Genomic DNA, 24456 nt, shown 5'->3' on the forward strand with positions numbered 1-24456 from the left:
ACAACTCCCTCTCTCTGTCTACGGCTGTCCTAGTAATCATTATCTTCTACATTGTCATCTTCTGCATAATAATCATTATTGTAGTACTGAGCTGTATTACCAGTCGCGTTGGCTTGCTGATCAAAGCTATTTATGGTATTTTGAGGCGGAAGAGGACGTGCGTTCTGTGGAATATTTCCACGCCCTCTGCCTCTAGGAGCTTGCTGACCACCTCTACCTCTTGCGCCATACGCATTACTGTTACGCTGCATTAATTTAGGGCAACTCTATTTAAAATGACCTTCCTCTTTGCAATATGAACATTGGTTGGGACCTACAGGGATTCGTGGTTGATAATACCCATTCATTTGCTGACTATTCTGAAACTGTTGGGGTTGCTGATAGATACCTTGTGTCTGCCTATAATTATTCTGTCCTCCACGTGGCGGATAGGCCTGCTGTAAAAGGACCTTTGTTTTCAGTTCTTTCGTTTTCTTATCTGTTCTATCCTTCTCATCTTTGTCTCTATTCTCATAATACTGTGCAGTAGCCAGTATTTGCGCTGAAGAGGAAACAGCCCAAGAACTTTCTGAGTCTTTTAATTTCTTACACAACTCGGGAAGTAGATTCTGCACAAATTTATCAACAAATAACCGTTGGCCACCTTCAGTGCTCATGTCTTGACCACTGTGGTCGATAAACGTTTCTTCAAACCTGGTGAAGAAATCGGACACTGTCTCATCTTTCTTCTGCTTGCATGCAGATAATTTGTCCCAATTTACGTGCATCGCGGGCATTATGGTCTTCATGTATGTAATAATTCGACCAGGGAGTTCTGCCACTAAAGGGTCAGGCTTTGCGCCACCAACTTGTCTAGCGTCTGCAGCAATGATATTAGCCCATGTACCCCCTAGTTCTGCAGCATGATCCGTATTACGGATGGATCCCCATAAAGGCTGTGGAACAACATTCCCAAATAACATATCTATGTCAGCCAGATTCATGACGCACGATTCTGCAGTTTGGGATAACTCCTTATAATACCCTGTAGGGTTTTTACGGGGGTCAGGCAATATCTGCTTAAGCGCTAACACCTCAGATCGCTTCCATGGGACATGCACCCAAACACGCTGAAAATGTGCTAAGACAGGTGGATTAGCATTCGGGTCAGCAGGTCTCCAAACTGGGGGAACCTCTCGCATCGGATATTGGCGCGCTTTTACCTTCTTCCCCACAGGGAAATCCTGCTCAAACAACGACTGCTGGCAATCATCATTCCTCAAAGATAATAAGGTCGCAACTGCTTTATTCACATCGGGGCCCACAATCGTGCCTTTTCCAAAATCGAATCTCACTCGACATAACTCCTGCGGGTTTGGATCTCTACCATGATCATCCAATTCCTCACAGAGGATTTCACACATTTTCTCGAACACATACCTCTGTTTCGGGGCATCCCATTGGTGAAAAACGTCAACTGACTCCACCTCATAGAGTGAAGAAAAAATAATCCACCTACGCGCCATATGATCTAATACCTTTATCTCTTCAGGATCAGGCAGCTGACTGCGCAATTACTTACGTTGTAAACCAGGGGTCGCACTAGATGACCCAAAGAGAGGCGACATTAAAGTAGTCACTACATTAGCTAGTCGTTGTCGTGCTGAAGGAGAAGTTGAAGCGACAACGGGGGGATAGACAGAGGGAAGAAAAACTGATTCAGATACAGGTACCTGGGTAGTGTAAGAAGGAGCGCCAGGGGAAGCCGCTGGCGTGCTAGGCAAAGTCACAGGAAGCGCGGGGGTAACAGGTAACAAAACTGGCGGCCCTTGAGAGGGCTGCACTGCAGGGGTAGGAGCCAGCTGAGGAGGAGCTGGCGGTTGTGGGGAGGCTTGCGGCATATTTACTGGAGGCTGCGCATTTACAAGCTGTGGAGGCGCGGTAGCATTTTGCGCATACGGGGGTGGCGAACTTAGCAAATGGGACATTAGGGAATCTTTCTCTTTCTCTTTTGTCTCATATTGCACAAGGGGTGACAAAACAGGGTAACATTTATCAATCCCTAGTTTGCGCCATCTATGTAATTGCTCATTCATTTGTTCCTCCTCATTATCTTTAAATTGCACAGCTGCTTGCATCACTGACATACCTCTTTCTTTCTTATTCTTTTTTGCTAGCTTAATTTCCTTCTGTTTGGCTTCCTTTCGCCATAGGCGGAAAGAATCAAACATCGCCGGCCGGGCTTTCTTTTTAAACAATTTAACTTCCAAATTATCTAAGATATCTGTATCGAAACTACCATTTTGGGGCCATTTTAAAACACCGTCCTTTCTGGTGTATCGGATCCATACTTCATTATATGCAATGGGGCCCACGTCATGTTTTACATAAAGCTCATAAGTAGGAGTTCCAATTGGAGGAACCGGACATGAATCCTCTAACTGGAAATCCCTTCCACAACCCAAACAAAACAATCTACCAAATACACTAGCACCAGGCATCTTTGCTCACTAGTCTAGTTTCAAACGTCAAAGGATTATCAAATACGATAGTCTCGTGAATACACAAGTCCTCTGGCTTTGGGACTTGCAAGCACCAAATCGAAATGATCCAGAAGGATACCAAATTCAAACTGGGAGACGCTCCACTTATACTTAACTGAATATTGATGATCGATGGCGTCACCAGAAGACTCTCTCGATTGTTTCGCTCTACCAAAAAATCGTCAAGGGTCCAAAACAGGGCGATTAATCAGGGCAGCCGTCCTTCGTAGCCGTCGGGACGCGGAGAACCTCGCAGAAAAGACTTTTGGACCACGTCGACATGCAGGGGTTGATGAAGTGGCGGCCTTCCTCCAGAATTTCCACACGAAGCTCCTCATGAACCTCTGGCTTGGACCGGTACCGCTGAAATCGCGCCGAGTTGGGCGCCAACTGAAGTACTGGGTATTTTAAGCCCAGCGGTGCAGGGGAACACACCCTATGACTTCGGGGTTCTTCCTGTTTCAGACCTACAGAAACACAGAGTCTTCTGGGTGAAGTCAAAGATCAGTTTATTGGCTGCAGACCAATTACAGGTATCCTAGAAGTACAACAGCGTGTATGTTCTCAGGAGACTGCTGAAAATCACAGAAACGGGCTTCTTCTTAAATACAGAATATCCTGCTTCAGGCATACATTCCTTAGTTTACGATATGGCCATTACATGTATACATTACAAACGAAAAGGCAGAGTCATGATGACCATCACACATTCCAGTTAAGCCATCCCGCAATTATTTACCCAGCAAGGCTCAGATCCCACATCAGATATCGATAGGCCCCAATAAACATGAGCATCTCCTGTTTGGAAAACAAGCCATAAAGCAGGAACAGTCAGGTGAGAAAGAGATTAGCTGGAGGCTCGTGTTTAATGTAAAGGCTTTATGGAGTGTCAAGCCCTGATGCTAATCACAGGTGGCCAGAGGACGGGGAACTCGTGAGACCGGACTGACCTGGGGCAGCGGAGCCAAGCTGCCCAGGTCACAGAAAAGTCAAAGAAAGGCACATGTGCTCTAAAAGGCTCGTATTTGCTCCATGCTATGTAGCCTATGTGAGGGCAACCATAAGATGGCCACCGCTCTAAAATGGAACCCACGTAGTGATGTATAATAGCGTATACACAGTGCATTCATAGCTAAAACCTTACACAAAGCACTTGTACATACCGCATTAACCATTCGCGGTTCACTAATACCGGGATAGACAGGGGTAGGGCCCTGCCTCCTACGCGGTCCCAAATTCTAAAGTACGACAGGTTATACCATCTGGAGTACAGAAAATAGTGCACTTCATTTTGCACAGCAGATCCCTGCCTAGCAAGTTCACAGGACTTGTGTCACACACCACGAATCGGTGCATATCTGAAAATTTCCCTATTCTAACCCTTACTGGTTCAGTAAGTAGTGTTTTGATCTGTGTGTTGGACACACCAACCACTTGGATCGCTTCGTCCGAGAGAGGAAGATTCTTTATATCAGCTGACCTGACAGTTGATCTCGTGGCCCCAGTATCAACTAGAAAAGTGATACTTTCACCATTAATTTTCCCATCTACAAAAGGTCCTGCCTGGTCTATTTCTAGAGTTGCGCCAAGTACGCACTCCTCCTCCTCTCTTCGGCACCGTCAAAAGTCTCCCTCAGAGTCACTTCCCTCATTTTTCAGCCAGTACTGAGATACAGCGCTTGCGCGTTTTGGTTTGATTACCTGCTCTTCATCGTAGAACCCCGATTCTTGACTGTACTTCTGGGATCCTTTTCTCTGTGGCAAGGGTGGTTTTGGCACCTGATTCTGCTGCTTATCAGCCTTATGCTGTTGCCGATGCTGACCACACCCCTCACTCTGCACCTGCGAATTCAATGATAAATTATCATCGTTAGTAGATGGTGGATTTTTACACTCGGATTTCCAGTGCCCCAATTTTCCACAGTTGTGGCAGGGGAACTTTTTCTTTGCTTCCTCTATATTCCCGTTTCCTTTTCCTGGACCAAACCTGGGTTTATTTCCTGGGTTATTTGCCTGTTCAACCAGCTGAGCTTCCTGTCTCTCTGCAACTTTCAAAATTTAACAAAGAGAGCGAGTGAAGAGGATTTCTGGTAGAACCTTCCTCCTATGTCAGACTACAAATAAACAAGGTGGTTCTACTCAATGTGATATAAAAATATATTTTTTGTGTATTTTATTATTTTAAATAGTGAATAAATAAATAAAGCAGTGCCTTACGTAATGTCAGATAAAGGCACTTGATGTTTTTTTAAAATACCCCTCACACACTATGAATTCCCATAGTGTCATGCTTCATCATGGGGGTCTTCCCGTCCCTCTACGGGGCGGGGCGTGCTTCGACCAATAAATATATGGGAGCACTGTTGTTAGGTGAAGGAAGAAAACTATGTGTAAAGTGGTGGTGAGTGAGATAGGGTTAGTGAGTGAAATATACAAAAAATTAAAAATCCTCTAGCTAGTGGAAAAAACAAACTTTATTAAATTCCCTAGCTGAGAATGTTAAAAATTGGGGTTGCGTAGGGGGTGTATGCCAATTAGATACTCCCTACTGGGTCAACATGTTTCGTAAGCAGGCCCCACTGCTTTACTCATCAGGACCAAAAAATATATATGTCCCTACTACACTCAAAATATATGGATAGGGTAGTATGCCTATTCATTAGTTTTAAGTCCTCCCAAATTGGGGAATTCTTAAAGGTACATTGACCTTTCTTGATTGAAATAGCGTTGCTTCGTTATCTGTAAATATAAAAAAATGAATGAAAAACAACCCTTGAGTTGTTCATATAAACACATCTTCATACTCTGCATTTTTCTGCTAGCTGAAAAAGAAAATCGTGATATATTTTTCTTTATTTCAACGGTTCTTAGTACACCGGTTATTCTGGCTTTTTATTTAGCCAGCACACGTGTTTACACATTTGCAATCATTCCAATTTCTTTGCCATGAAACGTGATATATTTTTCTATGGATAAATGCTGGGTATTATTTCACCAGCAGTTTATCAGAGACCAATTTGCAATGTGCAAGATATACTCGTTCTTTCATTCCCAGAAGATAGCACACACACATTCATACACCTACTTTCATTCAAAAACCTCGTTAAAATATTAGCCATCTGACTCTGATGTAGAAAAGAAAAGTTACTTTGTAAACTATTAGCTTGTGCGAGCTCGCAAGTAAATATGTAATGTCATCCATGCTGTATTTCATAAACTCGTCATAGCCTGTTTTACATAACGAAAAAATATATACATACTTCATTGGGGATGATTATCCGATCTCATGAGCTTGCATCGGAGAAAGGGGGGAACTTCTACCAAGCACTGTAGATAAGGTAAACTGTGTTTAGAAGAGTGATAGTCGAAATAATGAGGTAGTTGTTACTAGCGCCGGAGCGTGAGAGGGAGTTGATTCTGCGATGCCTTTTTTAAAGACTTAGGCTAGTCGTACTTACATTTTGGAGAATCTTTCCTCACCTCAGCTTTCTACCGTGCTGCTCCGTTCAGCGCCTTCTTAGTACTGAGGTGTATTTCAACCTAAGCTATTCCCGGAAGAGGCGCGTGAAACATAAAAATAAGCTAGTGCGCGACCTGCTTTCAAAATGGCCACCCGTATTTGGAATGTTTGTTGTCTACATATATACTCACCTCCTGTTAAGTCTCTGTCGCTCGTGCCAGATTCAAAAGCCGGTTTTACCCTAGTGAATATTCACATGATTTTTATAATATCCTGCGAGAATATTAATGAACAGGTGGCGAGATTACTGAGGGCAGTTTTCATTAAAAATAGCTATTAATTTTTCAACAGTTCGTTTTAAAAAAGGAACCGGGTGGTATAGTTGTCACTTGAAACGGGGAGTCGATCAATGTGCAAGGGTGAGAGATCTAAATTTTTCCTTTTCAGTATTCATAGTTACGCAACGTGATGGTATAGAAGTGGCATTCTCGAGGTCATTTTTTTTAAAACACAATGTTCAAGTAAACAAATTATTATGGCTGGACTGGAGAAAGAAAGACTGACATAGAGTTATTTAGTAATTAGGATCTTCTTACAATTGGCCCCACGGGATGTCATCGTTCAATCCTTTGACATTAGTTTTAAGGCGGAACACCCATCGTTGCTCTTTTTCCAACAGGTATTTCTCATTTGATCTCTGTTCAATAACAGTCCAATATATATCTTCTGGTTTATGGCCAAATTCAAGAAAATGTGATGACATTTTCGTTGTTCCTCTCTTGCATTTTATATTGCTCTTATGTTCGCCAATCCTGACTTTTACTGGTCTGGTCGTCATGCCGATGTATTCAAGCCTGCATGGACAGGAAATGAGGTATACTACATTGTTACTATTGCAGGAAGTGAATTTTCTCTGTTCCCATTTTGTTCCATTTTGGAAAATGATTTCCTTACTTTTTTTGGTAAGTGGGCATACTTTGCATTTGCCACATGGGTGGTGCCCGTGTATATTTACCATTGCAGTTGATTGTTGTGTATTTTCAAATTTGCGTGGTCTTGTGTGTACGATCATATCTCGAATGCTCTTTCCTCTTCTATGTGAGAAGACTGGCTTTGGTAGACTCAGATCTGCACTGTTCAAGATACGCCAATGTTTGTTGATGATCTTGGTAACCTGATTGGAATTGGTGTTGTATGTCGTAATGCAGAATGGTCTTCTTTCTTCTTCAGGTTTAGAATTGGTGGGTTTAAGAAGACTTTCCCTGCAGTTATTACGAGCTCTTTTGTAGGCCTTCTCTATGATTCTTTTTGGATACTGCCTTTTTACAAGTTTGTCGGTGAGAGCTTTTGATTGAATTTTGAAATCACTGACTTCTGTACAATTTCGTCGGAGTCTCAAAAATTGTCCATATGGAAGATTATCGCGCAGATGTCTAGGGTGAAAGCTTTTGTACAGAAGGAGACAATTCTTAGATGTGGTTTTGAAATGTGTGGTGGTCATGAGTCTGTCATCCTTTGGCGATATATTGAGATCAAGGAATATCAATTCTTTGTTAGAAATGGTGCTGGTGAATTTCAGAAAATCGTTTTGGAGATTCAACCACGTAATAAAACTTTTAGCGGTGCTTTCGTCACCTTCCCAAATGATCAAGATGTCGTCTATATACCGCTTCCAGGTGTTGATTTGTTTGAAAAAAGGATTGCTTTGATGTAAGATCTTGGTGATCTCAAGATGGTGCACATAGAGACCAGCTATAACAAACTTAAAAAAGACACCAGTCGGTTCAGCCATGAGAAAATGTATCCCTACATAAAAGAAGATTACAGGGTAAATCAACTGGATACAACGGATGAAGATTCATCTGATACTGGTTCTAACAGTTCGGGGTCAAGTAGAGGAAAAAATCCAAGATTCCAAGGACCAAGAAACAACTACAGATATCCCAACCAACAAAGAGCTAGAGGATGGGGACATTTCCAAGGGCCACAAATGTATCCACCACAGTTCTTTGGACAACCTCCTTTTCCACCACCACAGGGAGCATATCCCCCATGGGGTTACCCACCTCAAGATTTTCCTTATTTTGAACAGCCTCACCAATTCCAATCAGGTTACCAAGATCATCAACAAACATTGGCGTATCTTGAACAGTGCAGATCTGAGTCTACCAAAGCCAGTCTTCTCACATAGAAGAGGAAAGAGCATTCGAGATATGATCGTACACACAAGACCACGCAAATTTGAAAATACACAACAATCAACTGCAATGGTAAATATACACGGGCACCACCCATGTGGCAAATGCAAAGTATGCCCACTTACCAAAAAAAGTAAGGAAATCATTTTCCAAAATGGAACAAAATGGGAACAGAGAAAATTCACTTCCTGCAATAGTAACAATGTAGTATACCTCATTTCCTGTCCATGCAGGCTTGAATACATCGGCATGACGACCAGACCAGTAAAAGTCAGGATTGGCGAACATAAGAGCAATATAAAATGCAAGAGAGGAACAACGAAAATGTCATCACATTTTCTTGAATTTGGCCATAAACCAGAAGATATATATTGGACTGTTATTGAACAGATATCAAATGAGAAATACCTGTTGGAAAAAGAGCAACGATGGGTGTTCCGCCTTAAAACTAATGTCAAAGGATTGAACGATGACATCCCGTGGGGCCAATTGTAAGAAGATCCTAATTACTAAATAACTCTATGTCAGTCTTTCTTTCTCCAGTCCAGCCATAATAATTTGTTTACTTGAACATTGTGTTGTTAAAAAAATGACCTCGAGAATGCCACTTCTATACCATCACGTTGCGTAACTATGAATACTGAAAAGGAAAAATTTAGATCTCTCACCCTTGCACATTGATCGACTCCCCGTTTCAAGTGACAACTATACCACCCGGTTCCTTTTTTAAAACGAACTGTTGAAAAATTAATAGCTATTTTTAATGAAAACTGCCCTCAGTTATCTCGCCACCTGTTCATTAATATTCTCGCAGGATATTATAAAAATCATGTGAATATTCACTAGGGTAAAACCGGCTTTTGAATCTGGCACGAGCGACAGAGACTTAACAGGAAGTGAGTATATATGTAGACAACAAACATTCCAAATACGGGTGGCCATTTTGAAAGCAGGTCGCGCACTAGCTTATTTTTATGTTTCACGCGCCTCTTCCGGGAATAGCTTAGGTTGAAATACACCTCAGTACTAAGAAGGAGCAGCACGGTAGAAAGCTGAGGTGAGGAAAGATTCTCCAAAATGTAAGTACGACTAGCCTAAGTCTTTAAAAAAGGCATTGCAGAATCAACTCCCTCTCACGCTCCGGCGCTAGTAACAACTACCTCATTATTTCGACTATCACTCTTCTAAACACAGTTTACCTTATCTACAGTGCTTGGTAGAAGTTCCCCCCTTTCTCTGATGCAAGCTCATGAGATCGGATAATCATCCCCAATGAAGTATGTATATATTTTTTCGTTATGTAAAACAGGCTATGACGAGTTTATGAAATACAGCATGGATGACATTACATATTTACTTGCGAGCTCGCACAAGCTAATAGTTTACAAAGTAACTTTTCTTTTCTACATCAGAGTCAGATGGCTATTATTTTAACGAGGTTTTTTAATGAAAGTAGGTGTATGAATGTGTGTGTGCTATCTTCTGGGAATGAAAGAACGATTATATCTTGCACATTGCAAATTGGTCTCTGATAAACTGCTGGTGAAATAATACCCAGCATTTATCCATAGAAAAATATATCACGTTTCATGGCAAAGAAATTGGAATGATTGCAAATGTGTAAACATGTGTGCTGGCTAAATAAAAAGCCAGAATAACCGGTGTACTAAGAACCGTTGAAATAAAGAAAAATATATCACGATTTTGTTTTTCACCAGAGAACATCCGCTTTTCAACTCAGGGGCTGTGGCCTCTGTCTTTATAATCCGTAGGGTGTTTCTCATTGGGGTAACTGCCGTTCCTACCTCTGGTTCTCTTCTATACGGGGGTGGTCTCTTGTAGAGCATGTCCTCTAGGAAGTCATCATCAGACTCATTTGCCCCATATCCTCTGATCTCTACATTATGTTCTTTTTCTGTACATTTTCTCCCTCCTGATTCTTCTGCCGTTCTTACAGGATATAATCCCTCAGTCATACTGGCATCTCGCCACCTTCTCATTCTGTCATGATGGGTTTCGCGATCATATTTTCGCCCAAACATGTATCTGTAGCTACCCCCACCCCTCTGCTTTTCTCGTTCATGCATTTCATCTTCCCATTCCGTTAATGCCTCAAACTGCGTCGGCCTAGGCCGAGGCTCTAGATTCATCATCTGCTCTCGTAAGTTCCTCAGTATGGCCAGATTAAATGAACCATGTTCTGGGAATGCTAACACTCCATCGTCTTTAGTGTACTTTACCCAGTTATCTAACCAAATACAGGTATGATACCCATACTTCGCAACCATGAAGGATGCCGGGGTTCTTATCGGGGGCAATAACTGTCCTTCCCTTGTCACTATGTCTTTATCCTTGTCAAACCAGGTTTTAACCTTACTAAGCAAGGATTTTTTCTTCTTTTCCTCAGCATGGTAATACATCTTTCTTATTTTCCGCTAGCTATTTACTCTCACTACAGCTGTACGATCTTTTGTCCAATTGCAGCGCGACTCACACCAACGCACCAATCCTGGAGCGTCTACGTCACTTACTCAGTCCGCGAATCCCAGCGCAACTCACACTAACGCACCAATCCTGGAGCGTCTACGTCACCCTGTATGTCTCCCAATCCTAGCGCGGCGTACACTAGCACACCAATCTCTGCGCTTCCACCGTTCTAACCCACTGTCCAATCACAGCGCGGTCTCTCTGACGTCAGCAGTCGCTGCAGTCGCTTCTGCTCCTGTCTCCTGTCTCCTGTCTCTTCCGTCTACCCCTCCTTTACAAGACTACTTGGTAGACTTTGTTTCAACTTCTACGAGTCTGTTAGTTACAACATACAAACATCTCCATTGTCTGCTTCGCTAGCTACAGAACAGCAAAAGACCTTTCCCACGAGAATTCTGCCTTTCCCGAGAACAGCGCTTACCTCTGCCCTACTACAGAATCGTTACTTCCGTTGATAAAGTAGCACATCCCTCTACTTTACCCTTCTAACAAGCATCAATTAACTGTTTCCCTCCGGAATGTTCCTAAGAGTTTCGCAATTAACCAGAATGCCTTCTCATTCACGCACTTGCACACCAGAAAATGTAGTACATTCACACAGAATTCTGTCTTTCCCGAGAACAGCGAACAGTCTTTCCTACTACAGAATTATATCACACGTTAACAAAGCAGCGCTTACCTCTGCCCTGTCCTTCTAACAAGCTCCGAGAATACCTATTACTTCTCCAGCGGTAAGCTTTAACGGAATACCTTACGGATCCCTGGGACTTAAGACCAGAGTTTCAGAGATAACCTTTGCTATCATATACACTCCTCTCACACAGAAATACGTTTCTAATGGTAACACACGGCGATGCTACCTTGTCGAACCCAGACAATGCGACGCGCAACTTCAATTGTCACACGTTTTTCCCTGTCTGCATACAGGGTCAACAATCCCGCCTTTTTCCGAGAGCAACACTCCCTCTACTACGGAACTGTCATCGACTCCCTATGTCCCAGAAGCCGTTCACAATACATAGAACTCAACACGACTTCAACAGATAGTGTTAGTACAAATATCAATCAATAATCAACAAGCCTATATACACGCAATTTTGCCAGATCAAGACAATAGCTAACCATCATTCTGCTACAAAGAAACTGGTGCAGATCAGAGCTTCCGAATCCCCTCTACTTCCACGGACGGAATGATTTCACAGTCACACACGCACACACACATCATACGCTGGTGGGGCCCATTACACCAACATTCACCCTAAATCACACTATCCGTGTCAATGCGACCAGCTAGTTGCTTGTGGATCTAGGAAAATACATTTCAAAGAATACACAATAAATCATTAAACATGACCAGAAATAATCACCCGAGACAGGAATTCAAACAGATTGTTCATTTATCAAAATTTTCAAGAAAAGCCAATTAAATGCAAATTTCATTTCTCTCATATTTACCTATTCTGTCTAAATGTCAGATCCTAAGTCAGAACCGGTCCTCTGTGGAAGTATTAGAGTCTTCTGTCGTCATGTAGAGTCATCGTCCTCTCCGTCAGCTTAGGGACCTCGCATCATCAGCTCGGGAAGAAGTGGCGCTAGACCTCTCTAGTCTACTATTATTTATAATAAAATTTACATTCTATAAAGTAACATTTCTTTATTCAGAACGGATGAATGGCGGAAATAATGTCATCTTGGTACTTTTTCGATATTCTACGGGATGTTCTCACGCATAGATTGTCCCAAATAATGAATAGCAGAATTGAACGTCCATGACTAATTCGCTACTTTTACGGATGTCTCTACTAGGTGAATTTGTTTCAAAAGTGGGTTCACATTGAGTTCGTATCAACTTTTTCGTCTTTCAGGGGCTTTTGGCAGAAGTGCCAGACTTGTCATCATGCTTATGGCTTTTCAGTTCATCGGAGGTGCAAGGTCACAGGCAGAGTGAAGCCTCTCTGTAAATTTCCATCTACTCGAGTGCAGGCTGTAGACGGCAGCCATTTTGGGGTAGGCCACATTGGGCAACTTAAGCAAAAATAAACATAAAACAGAATTACTGCACGGAAATGATTATACAGTGTTATTCCCCTGCTAATACCCTTATGTGTGTGTATTTACCTAGCCATTTGCGACATCAAAAGCCATTAATGCATATTAATTATAAGCGCAAAACACCATAACATTACATAAGCAACATCGTTTTCTGTCAGTTTGCTCACCAACTTAGTTCACTTATTATTTAGCCATGCAATAGCATTCCCACGTGTAATTCTCTTGTTAATAAGGTTGGTTAGACATCATTCGACAAACTTTTAATCATTAATAATTAATCAGTAGTACTTTTAGTTATATCATGCGAAAATGAAACAGATATTCGGTTTTAAAGTAAAGACCATGCTCCATCACGCGCACACACAAACAAGTGAACATCAAGAGATTTGTCCCTTCCTTTGTGGTACCATCGACACTGGAGCTGCCATTGTGTTTGTTTCATCTGTGCTGTGTACATATTTCGTATATCTTAGGTTCTCAAACCTTAACCCACACCAAAGATGTGCAAAGTTACAACTTTTGCAGGAATATTGTGATCTTCTGTTTACCTACAATGTCTATTTGAAGGTTTTAGAACATTAGTTGTTTGTGAAGCTCGTATTTTCATATTACCCAATCTGTACTGCTTTTCATTGGTGTTCCTTGAGCTAAGATGTTGAAGTGGAACCGATGGATATAATAATTTACTCTTTCAAGGTTAAATGGAAATAAATGAATGTAATCCCAATCAAAAGTAAGCCAACTGGAACTTGTCTGTTCCTCAGTCTTAGTAATTAGCTGTAATGGCTTTAAGATAGTGAGATTTACATTTAAGATGGCTACTGTCCTTTACTTCACATTGCCTAGTATTTATTATCAATTTCACTTTGGGTGATTGCTCTTAAATATTTTGTTTTAATTCCTTGCAGGTCGAAATAGCGAAATCTGGTCTCCAAGCGTCTTTGTTGGTGAAATCTACAGAGACAGGAGAGCTATTTGTAAACTTTGACCTCATGATACTGACCTTGATCCGGGAAACGGAGTGCCTTGCTCAGATGGGTCTTGACATCCCACCTTTTGCAGCTTCCCTCCAGCAAAAACAAGACGCTTATAAAAATAATTACAACAAACTGCAGGTATTGTATGTTTTGCTTTATTTTGTATAGTAACCGTAATGTAAATGTGCCAACCATCTTGCAGTGTATAATAAAGAAGACGAGGACATATATAAAGTCATTACACGCTTTATTCATCTTTGAGGCTCTTCTCAGACCGAGGTGATTATCAACAAATGCCATCATTCTAAACAGGTAAAAGGGAATGCCCCAAGATGCGTAGGGGAGGGAGGTAAAACGAGTTACCACAGAGATTAAGGATGAATGTGTAGGGGAGGGAATAATGGAATATATATACATTTTCAGTAACAAAGATTATAGCAGGGCAGGGCAGTATGTACTAGCGTCGGTGTTACAAAATCAGGGAGAAAGGTTCTCCTTGGGGTTTTTAATGGATTGCTGTCCAGAAGACTGAATCAAATATCTGCCTGTGATAGAAACCTGAAATGGGATGAAGTCTTATCATTCAAAATATTTTATCGAATTTTGTAATATGAGCAGCAGACAATACAAAAAAAGAGCACCGAAAGAGGTGCAAAAAAGAATACATTTTGCTCGATTTGTTGAGGATCTTAGCGGAGGAGTCTGCATTACCAACCGTTGGCTTACCTGTTATTTACTTGGCGCCCTACCACCACTCGGCGCACCCGCTTCGCGGGTGCCCCTTCGCCCGTCCCGAGGAGAGGACCGTAATTGACGCTTGGGAGGAGTCCTGAGGAGACTTAGCGGCATCAGGCGTGTGGTTGCAGCGGGGCTGCGAGCGTGCGGGGACTTCATTTCCCAGAAGTCCCTGCCAGACCGACGACGAGCTTCCGGTCCGCTCTCCCTGCTGCACCGCCCCCAGCCCTCCTGAGGCTTTAAAACAACATTTTACTCCCGCAGCGCGGGACGCAGCCCGGGCTAAGACTGGGCAAAGACAGGGCCGTTTGAGGCCGTTCGAGGTCAGTCGTCGTCGGGGCGGGCCACCTCCCTTAAACTTGACGCCATATATGAACTATATACTTTGCTGGCGCAGTGAGTATAATCGCATTTGCTGTTTGGTGAACTGTTTTACAGCATTGGTGGCCTATATTTTGCCCTTAACCAATGAAATGAGTTCTGGACATTTCTAGTCAATTTAAATTTCTTGTAACCATTGGAGGTTTATCCGTTTACCACCTTCTGAGTTTGCTTGTTTGTTTGCTTTTTCCCTAAACCATGACCTCTTTAAGGTCTGGCAGGAAGGTGGCCTGGGGCAGTATAGGGGGTCAAGTAACAGGGACCCTAGACAACTTTATTACTAGAGCTGCTCGTGTTCTTGAACACGAGATTATATTAACAGAAAAAAGATTGTCCCTGGAACTATCTGCTAAAAGATCATCCCTTGGCAACATCATGACAGCGGTTTCGCCTGACAATAGCCAGCCCCAACCTCCTTCCAATATGTCAGGTAACACCTCAAATGTACCTCCAGTCACTGTTGATTTTTGCCCGCTGGTGGACTTCCATGAGTCAATTAGCACCCCAGTTACTAGCGGCAACCAAACCATCGATGGCACTTGTATCCAACAGTCCACCTTCGACCAGCCATCTACTGGAGCGACGACTCAGGTCCACAAGCCCAGGTGCATTTCGAGTAAAAGGAAATGTACGGGAGCCCCTCCCAAGGGGAAACGTGCTAAAACCTCTAAAGTGTCTAACCCTCATAAATCTGTAACTACCTGCGAAGCTCCCAACCCTACTACGCCTGCTAGTCCCCAGTTGGCATCTGATAGCTCAAAGTCCCTGCACCCTCCCTCTGTTCAACCCAATGTAGACTCTTTTACCTCCGACTTTCTCAAGCCTGTAGAGAAGTTATTTAAATCACTACTCCTCCCACTATTAGAGCGAGTTACTCGTCTCGCTACGTCGCTTGGGAAGTTAGAGGGTATGGTATCAGCCAATATGTCCTTACTGGAAAAGATTGCAGTGTCTCCTACTGATCATGTCACCTCTTCTAACTTAGACATTGCTGACAAATCTAGGCTTGCTTCCACGGCCATTACATCTTTGGATGGAGCTTTACCTAATAACCCGGTTCTCAATGTCCAGGTGGTGGATGTTCCTCGTCCCCAGGCCCATATTGAGGTCTCGAGAGAAGCAGATCGCCACACCAACACTGCCATCAATTCTAACATTATCTCTACCAGTAAGCCCAACTTAGAGGAAGTTGATTCCCCCCACAATTTTCCATCTATTAATCTTCCACCCGAGTCCCAGCCTTACACTGTCATTATGGTGGGTGTTCCTCGGCTCCCTCAGACAAAGTCCGAGTGTCATAGTGAGCTGAAGAACAAAGTCTCACATTGGTTAAATACCAACAGACCTTTACCAGCCGGTCTAGGGGCTGAAATAATGACTGTTCGTAGGGTATGTTGGTTGGGCAGTAGTGTTAAACAGGTGGAGGGTGATTGTGTGATTATTAACTTCCGTGACCCCAGGGCTGTTAGGCATATTTGTTCCTTTCCCAATATTTTGAGAGGGACTGGCATATCCACAGTGGACTTGTCATACTTTTACCCCCAAAAACCCTCTGCCACAATACGTGACATGTCTTTTGCTTGGGAAAGGGTTAATAGGACTTCCCACCGTCTGATAAGGCCGGATTTTCATCTCCCACTGTCAAATGTTTATGCACCCCTGAATTCATTAGACGGGGTTGATTGACAGTTATCTTATCAGGAAAATTCTAGTATTTCGCGGGAAGGCTGCCTTGGTCCAGTTAACTTAGTGCACAAGGGGAGTGGTGGCTCTCGGGGTGGTCAAGTTGGTTTGGTTACTTTTTTTCCCAGCACCCCGCCTCCTCAACCAATTAGTTTATTTTCCCCTCTCATTGATTCTCGTCTACCCGAGAGTGAAACTAGGGGCCCCATTAATATTGCATCAACCCCAGTCACTAATGGTCCCGTCTCCGCAGCACTATGTGCCATGCCATCTAGTTCCATGCCTTTGACCCTGGTCTCGTGGAATGTTGCGGGCCTTAGTAGTAGGGTAACTTCTGAAGAATGGGTAGGCTGGGTAAACACCCACGACATCCTGGTTTTCCAGGAAACCTGGGCGGTGGATCCGATCTATCTCTCTGGGTTTGTAAACTTTTTTAAGGGGGCCATTCGTGGCACCAGGGGCCGTCCGTCCGGCGGGCTCTGTATATGGGTTAAGCAATCCCTTGGGTATTCACTCAAAGAATTAGCTATTGACAGCCCCGACATATTAATTATCTCTTTGCAACATAACAACGATCCCGCAGTTTTAATTATAAATGTTTATAACAGAGGCCTCCCTGGTGGACGTGGTACTAACACCTTTTTATCATTAGATGGGTTTCTGGACACCATTAATATTTACACCAATGTCTATATTGTGGGCGATCTAAATTGTTGTTTCGAACCTCTGCTTTCTACTCTTGACCCACTAACTGGGGAAGTGGATGCGATTTTAAATATTCCCCCTCTTGATCTCCCTCCTATCAAGAGGTGGACTGAGTCTGCCACCCAGTGGATGGGATTATGTATGGAGCGGGGATTTAGGGCCGCAAATGGGAGGACCACCTCCGATAAGGGTGGAAAGATGACTTTCTCAGATGGCCGACGTTGTAACAGCAGAATTGATTATGCCCTTGTTAAAATCGAGTTCTGGTCCACACTAAGTGATATGGCGGTATTAGACCGTCCAGAGAGTGACCACAACCCGTTGGTCTTAAGTCTTTTAATTTGCCCTGCACATAGATCCAAACCCACCGAAATAGCGACCGCGGAAGCCGTTTTAACTAATGATCGACGGCGCGTACGCTGGGACAAGGTTGCAATCGATGTCGAATTATTGTCAGTGATTAGCTCCAAGGTATCCGGTGCTCTGGTTGATTTACAGTCTCTCCAGAGTATCGAGGATGTTGTTGGTAAAACCACACGTGTTCATGACCATCTTTTCGCTGGCCTCAAATCTCTTTTCTCCAAGCCTTGTAAGGCTAAGAAATCTGCCACTTTAAAGCCATTATCCTGGTATAACAAAGAGTGCCGTGAATCTTTTAGCAATTTAAAATCTGCTATTGCTATCAATGATCCAGCTAATACCAGACTGGCTAGGAAAATCTACAATAAGGCTAAAGCCAAGGCCAAACAAGAGTGGGACAACGATCACTGGAATAATCTTTTGGCTGCCAGCAAGCACCGGAATCTAACCCTCTTCTGGCATATTGTCAAATGGGGTAACTCCCAGAACAGTCAGGTTCCGACCAATCATGTCCCTCCGGACGCCTGGGTGACTCATTTTGAATCCCAGTTCTCGGTTTCCCCACTGGTTGAGGGTTTTGCTCCAGCCATAATCAGGGATCTTCCCCTCTACTCGACTTTGACTTTTGACAGTGTCGATGTTGAAAAGGCCTTAAGTAAGATTCCAAGTGGTAAGGCGCCTGGTATGGACTGTGTACCTACGGATCTTTTTAAATCTGACCTAGGGAATTGGGTGCCTTATATTGCACACCTTGCCAACGCTGTAGCCAGAGGGGCTGATATTCCTGACTCCTGGGGGGGGGCTGAGATCCTCCCCATCTTTAAAAAAGGTGATCGCTCATGCCCGGGGAACTACCGCCCAATCAGCCTTATTGACTCGGTCCAGAAAATTATCGCTAGAATGATCTTGGCACGAATTCAGGCTTGGATTGAGCAGGAGGATATCATCTCTCCCCTCCAAGCTGGCTTCAGACCGTGTACCAGTACCATCGACCAGGCATTTAAATTCCAACTAATTGTCTGGAAAACGGTCTATCTGTGTGGCGGTACTTTATATGCTGCCTTTGTAGACCTTCGGTCAGCATTTGACCTAGTCAATAGGACGAAACTCTGGAGCGTATTGGCTGAGCTAGGGCTTCCTCCCGATCTCCTGAATATCATCATTAGGCTCCATGACAACAACTTTGCACAAGTTCGCTGGGGGAAACAGGGCCAGGTTACTGACCGGTTCAGGGTCAATCTGGGTGTTAGGCAGGGGTGCGTCCTTGCTCCTACCTTGTTTCTATTGTTTATTAATAGTGTTGTTAAGTATTATTCTAACACATCGACGGACGCCCCAACGTTGGGAGGTACTAAAATACCACTCCTTATGTTTGCCGATGACACCCTTCTTCTTTCCCAGACCCTGTCTGGATTACAGGTGGCACTCAACGTCTTTACGAAATTCTGCTTTGATTTTGATCTGTCTGTCAATGTGTCCAAAACCAAATATATGGTTTTTAATAAAGGGAGAGGTATAAAGGGCTATGTCTGTATGGACAAAGCCTTGTTGGAACGCACCAATGTTATGACCTATTTAGGGGTAGTTTTTGAAAACAAGTTGGATTGGAGGCCGCAAATTGATGTTCTATCCCTAAAATTTGCTCAGCTTTCTGGTTGCCTAGTTAAAGAACACAAGCAATCCCAGTCGAGAATGATAGGTCCCCCCATTAAAATCTTCAATGTAAGGATCAACTCGGCGATCCTTTACGGCGCTGAACTTTGGGGTTTTGCAGATCTTTCTCTTCTGGTTAAGGCGCAATATAAATTTCTCAGATTGCTCACGGGGCTTCCTTGTTCTACCCCTGTCAAACCCCTCCTGTTGGACCTTGGTTGTCACTCGTTTGAAGATATTGCAAGGTTCAAACCATTGGCTTTCTGGAGGCGTTTATGGACAGTCCCTGAGTTGGACCTTTATGCTAAGGCCTTTCTCGATGTGCGATCCATCTTGGGGGCTGGCAACATTCCCTGGTTCAAACAGACCAAACAACTCCTGGAATCTATGGGGTTGGGTAATTTATGGTCCGATCCAGCCAATAACCCCTTTCCCTCTAAGAAAGATTTTAAGAGCCTTTATTGGTCAATGGTACAGCAGAAACATTTTAACTCAGCTACTGCAGAGTCCTTGTCAGGAAGGTTCCTAGCCCAAAAAAGAATCCCACTCCTCGAAGCTTACTGGGACACCATCACCAGACCTTGTGACAGGAAACTATACCACCAATTTAGGGTAGGCACACTTCCGACCAACTCTTTCACCAAAAAATGGAAGGGCATGACCAGCGACTCCTGCAAAAGTTGTTTTGATTGTACAGATTCTGTCGGACATATCTTTTTTGTTTGTCCTGCCTACGCTGCACCCCGAGCTAAATGGCTCAAACCATTATGTCAAATTTTGGGCACCAGACGAGGGTCTGAAGCACTTGAAATGTTGAGATTTGAGCCTAGCGAATATGTTGCTATTGCTGTTGCCAAATTCTTGGCTTGGGTTTGGTTTATTAGAACCAAGAGGCATTAGGGTATTGAAATATTTTTTATGTATTCTGCTCATGTTTTTCTTTTTAAACTATGTACTTTTAAAAATTATGTATTTCTTCTATGTATTGTAATTGTCTTTCATGATGTAATACATCGATAATAAAGACTAACGAAACGAATACAAACTAATATTGAAGTGAGAAATGTACCTATATAATTAAAATTGGAAAATACATTTTAAAAGAAAAGGAATAAACAGAAATGCCATTGCATGAAAATCTTAACATAGTTACTTACTTCAACTTTAGAATTCTTAAATAACTATAAAATATATATATATATACACATATATTAGTATAACTTATCCATAATTAAAAAACAATATATTCATCGATCAGTTTCCAAAATGAGTGATAAGTTTATGAGTTATGGACTACACCAGACAAATTGGCTCCTCTTCTAGTAAAAATTATCCATGACCACCATGCATGAATTGATAGTAAAGAAGCATTTTACCTATGAGTCCTAATTCATTTTAAAGCAGCAGATATTAGTAAGTCTTAAAGTTTGTTATTTAAACCAGAAAAATTTGTAGGCAGTGAAAGAGACTTATAAATCAGCATATCATTTGAAATATTATCTGAAATTGTAAAGAATTTTGTGATAACATCTCAAACTTCCTTCCAATACTTAGAGATAACATTGCATTCGTAAAGCATATGTCCTAACAAGCCTGGATTCATATTGCAATGCAAACAATTAGGAGAATTTGAAATGTATGCATTGTATAACCTTAAAGGAGTCCATAAACAATAAAATAAAATAAAAGAATTTGTTTGGTATAAAGAAAAAGGCAACCAGCCAGAAATATTGATCAAAGTGAAAAAAAGCAAGGGGTAACCTAGTATCCCTCAGAACCTGGGCAAGAGTTATGTAAATAACAATTGGTTCTGTCGGGTCACACAATTCCTTTGTTAATCTAAATAAATTTCTTTGCAATTATGCAAAATTTGTTTATAGCACAAAATGAAAAATTCAAGAGAAACACAAAATATGCAAGGAAACACAAGTTTTTTACTAAGCATATCAAAGGCTTTTATCAAATAATCGTACGGCTGTCAGTAAAATTCAAATGTTTAAATGACACAAGTGTAAGAGGTGACTCAAAGTGACAAAGTGAATAAAGTGAAAGTGACAGGTTCAGTGTTTTATACAATCAAGTCACGAAATACTGTACATATATTTACAAGTAGCACATTTTTAGGGAAAGGGGGAAGAAAGGTCCAATTTCATTATGTACTGTCATATGTCTCAAGCTTTGTAGTTAAATTGCAATTGATTTATTAGCTTGGAGACCAATTGAAGTATGGACAATTAGCCTTCGACTTTTCGACCCTATCACAAGCCTAACTGTAGGATGTCAATATGGGTCTTCTTCAGGACAAGGGGTAGATCAGACATCCCATTTTAGCGACAACCCTTTAACGGTGATGGTGGGGTCATCGGTGAGTGAGAGGATGAGTTGGGTGTCATCTGAATAGCAAATTATGTTGAAACTGTGGGATCTAATGATGTTGGCCAGCTGGGTCATATATGCGTAGAAGAGTGTGGGGCTGAGGGATGAGGCCTGGGGGACACTGCAGGTGAGCTCCTTGGGTTCAGAGGAGAAAAGCAGGAGGTAGATCCTCTGGGTTCTTCCGATGAGGAAAGAGGTGATCCATCTGAGCGCATCCACATGGATGCTGATGTGGTGGAGTCTTTTGATCAGTGTGTGGTGGGATATGGTAGGCTGCTGAGAGGTCAAGGAGGATCAAAGCTGCTGTTTCTCCTCGGTCAAGGAGAGTTTGTGTGTTGTCGTCGGCTGCAATCAGGTCAGTTTTGGTGCTGTGATTGCTGTGGAAGCTGGATTGGGAGGCATCAAGTAGCTGGTTCTGCTCCAGGTGTGTCACGAGTTGATTTTTGATGATCTTTTCCAGTACCTACGCTGGGAATGGGAGCAGGGAGATGGGGGGGTAGTTTCTGTGTTCGCTGGGGTCGACGGAGGTTTTTTTAAGTAGTGTTCAGGTGTCAAGAAATGTTGTGGTGCTGATAGGTGTTGAGGAGGGTGGTGAGTTCCGGGCCGATCTTTTGGCTCCCAAGGCTGAAGATGTGATGTTGACATGGGTCTGCGGGAGCTCCAGAGTGGATCGATTTCATGGTGGAGGTGGTGTCCTGGGTGGAGAGGATGTTCCAGGTGGTCAGTGTGTGGTTTGTGTTGGTTACGGTGGTGGCGTATTTGTTGAGGAAGCCTGTAGGTGTGGGTTGGGGCTCCAAGTTTCTGTATATGTTTGAGATCTTGTCCTGGAAGAAGTAGGTGAGGTGTCGCACACCTCCCGTGAGGGTGTGATGTTGCTTGTGCTGGCAGACGGTTTGGAGAATTCCTTAACGATGTTGAAAAGTTCCTTGATATTGTTAGTGATGGTTTCGATGTGTGCAGCTAGGGCTGTCTTCTTTGTTGCCCTCAGCAGGCGGTGTTAGAGGTTGAGGGAGGTCTTGAAGGCTGCCCGGTTGGAGGTGTCCTTCCATGCGCCATCTCCTCTCCAACTGTTTACTGTCTCGTTTCGCTGTTCTGAGTTCTTGGGTGTTCCAAAGAGGTGGATATAGAGACAAAAATCTACGACAAAAGGAGGCATGCTGTAATATGTTGTTATATACTTTAAACACCAAAAGGATTGAATTAAGATGAGAAATGTTATGTGCACCTTCAATAGAAAAAGGAAAAAAGGGAAAAGATAGAAAGAGTAACAGAAACACATCAAATATAACAACTTAGCATTGGTAATCCAATATCATGTATTTTGGTTAAATTCAAATAGAATAGAAATTGATTAAACAATACGAGGAAATGAAAAAATCGTGCAACTCAAAAATATTGTTGAAGGTGAGAAATTGGTCTTCAAAGAAAATGGAAAAAAGAGTAAATGAGATTGCAAACTGGAAGGCTTCACTATATATTCATAAAAATAAGTTACAACAAATAAAATACTGATAAAAGCAAAGCGCGATAACGCAAACCACATTTACCAAAATGTACCACGGAAGAGGTAAAAGAATGTAAATATGCACACAAAGAATCAATTGCAAGAAAAATAAATAGTGAATTGCATGTGGAAAAAGAGGAGCTAACACTTTGAATCATTCCTTCAGTTTGCTTTTTTCAAGGTTCCGGTGAGAATAAAATCAAAATTGCAGTTTGAGCTGAGCACATTTATCACTTTACAATCAATTGCACATGAAGCACTGAGCACTTGGTACACCTTTTAGAGAACAACAAACTGTGAACTACAGTTCCCAAAGCAGGAAAAAGAAAAAAACGGAAATGAGAGAATCAATGTGGAAAGATAAAAACATTGAGAAAGGCTTTAGCAAACAGCCTGCGAGCAAGGTCTGGAGGGACTGAAACGCGTCGGGTTATTTGTCGGATTTCAAAACCATTGCAAAATATTTCAAATTGCACCCCACTCGTGACTGCAATTCTTTGATGTTACGGGTGTAACAGTCATGGAGAGACTGATACGGCTTGGTCTAGCCGTGGAATCACACCACTGACGACGGGAAGCGCCACAGTCACCTGGCACAATGGGATATATATATATATATATATATATATATATATATATATATATATATATATATATATATATATATATATATATAGTACACTCTCCACACCTTCACGTAGCTTCTGCTTTCACAGCTTTCCCAATGCAAAACAAAGGAGAAACGGACCCTCACGGCTCAGGCAGGAAGATTTTTATTTCATTTGACTCTCCCTCTGCGACGCGTTTCGAGCACTGAGTGCCCTTGAACACACACAGAGTATTGCATCCGCCATTGCTTTTACCTATTGCATCATAAATCACGTGACCATATATATATATAATCAATCTACTGGCGGTCGCCAGTAGATAGTTATAGTTAGGACCATGTTTCCATAGGAAATCCGCAACATTCTATTTTGAATAACTTTGGCGCCGGTTGACGAATCCTCGCGAAATTTTCAAAATAGGTGGGGCGCTCCGCTCCAACCCTGAAAGTCTCGGGGGGATTCGTCAAGGGGGCAGCTGAGAAAAAAGGAGGGTCCCAAAACGCGTTTTCCCCATGCAATTTTCCATAGGGACCTTTAGTCCAAGGTACAGCCCGAACGGCTGAACAGAATTACTTGAAATTTGGCAAAGAGGTAGTCCTCAGGTCAGGCATGTGCCTTTTGCATATATGGTGTCAATCTGTTCAGTAGTTCCTGAGAAAATCAAAAGTAAAATCATATACATATCTGGGCGGAGCCTAACCACACATCTCATCGTGAGATCTGATTGGCTGTCAGTACTTCATCCAAGAAGTGTT

General features: G+C 42.5%; 1 protein-coding gene and 1 long non-coding RNA gene across 2 annotated transcripts in view; one reads left to right on the forward strand and one right to left on the reverse strand.

The window, feature by feature from the left end:
- Positions 1–24456, forward strand: part of DNAH5 (dynein axonemal heavy chain 5) — a 5853083-nt gene that overhangs the window by 1508372 nt on the left and 4320255 nt on the right. Inside the window, exon 15 of the mRNA XM_085606747.1 lies at positions 13628–13834. Coding sequence (XP_085462873.1) covers positions 13628–13834 — 207 coding nt within the window. The remainder of the gene's footprint in view (positions 1–13627; positions 13835–24456) is intronic.
- LOC146822582 (uncharacterized) overlaps positions 21201–24456 on the reverse strand; it is a 71915-nt gene continuing 68659 nt past the window's right edge. Inside the window, exon 4 of the long non-coding RNA XR_014962058.1 lies at positions 21201–22726. This is a non-coding gene — a long non-coding RNA (uncharacterized LOC146822582). The remainder of the gene's footprint in view (positions 22727–24456) is intronic.

This window comes from Triturus cristatus, chromosome 5_2, assembly GCF_964204655.1.
Source record: "Triturus cristatus chromosome 5_2, aTriCri1.1, whole genome shotgun sequence".
Lineage (NCBI taxonomy): Eukaryota > Metazoa > Chordata > Amphibia > Caudata > Salamandridae > Triturus > Triturus cristatus.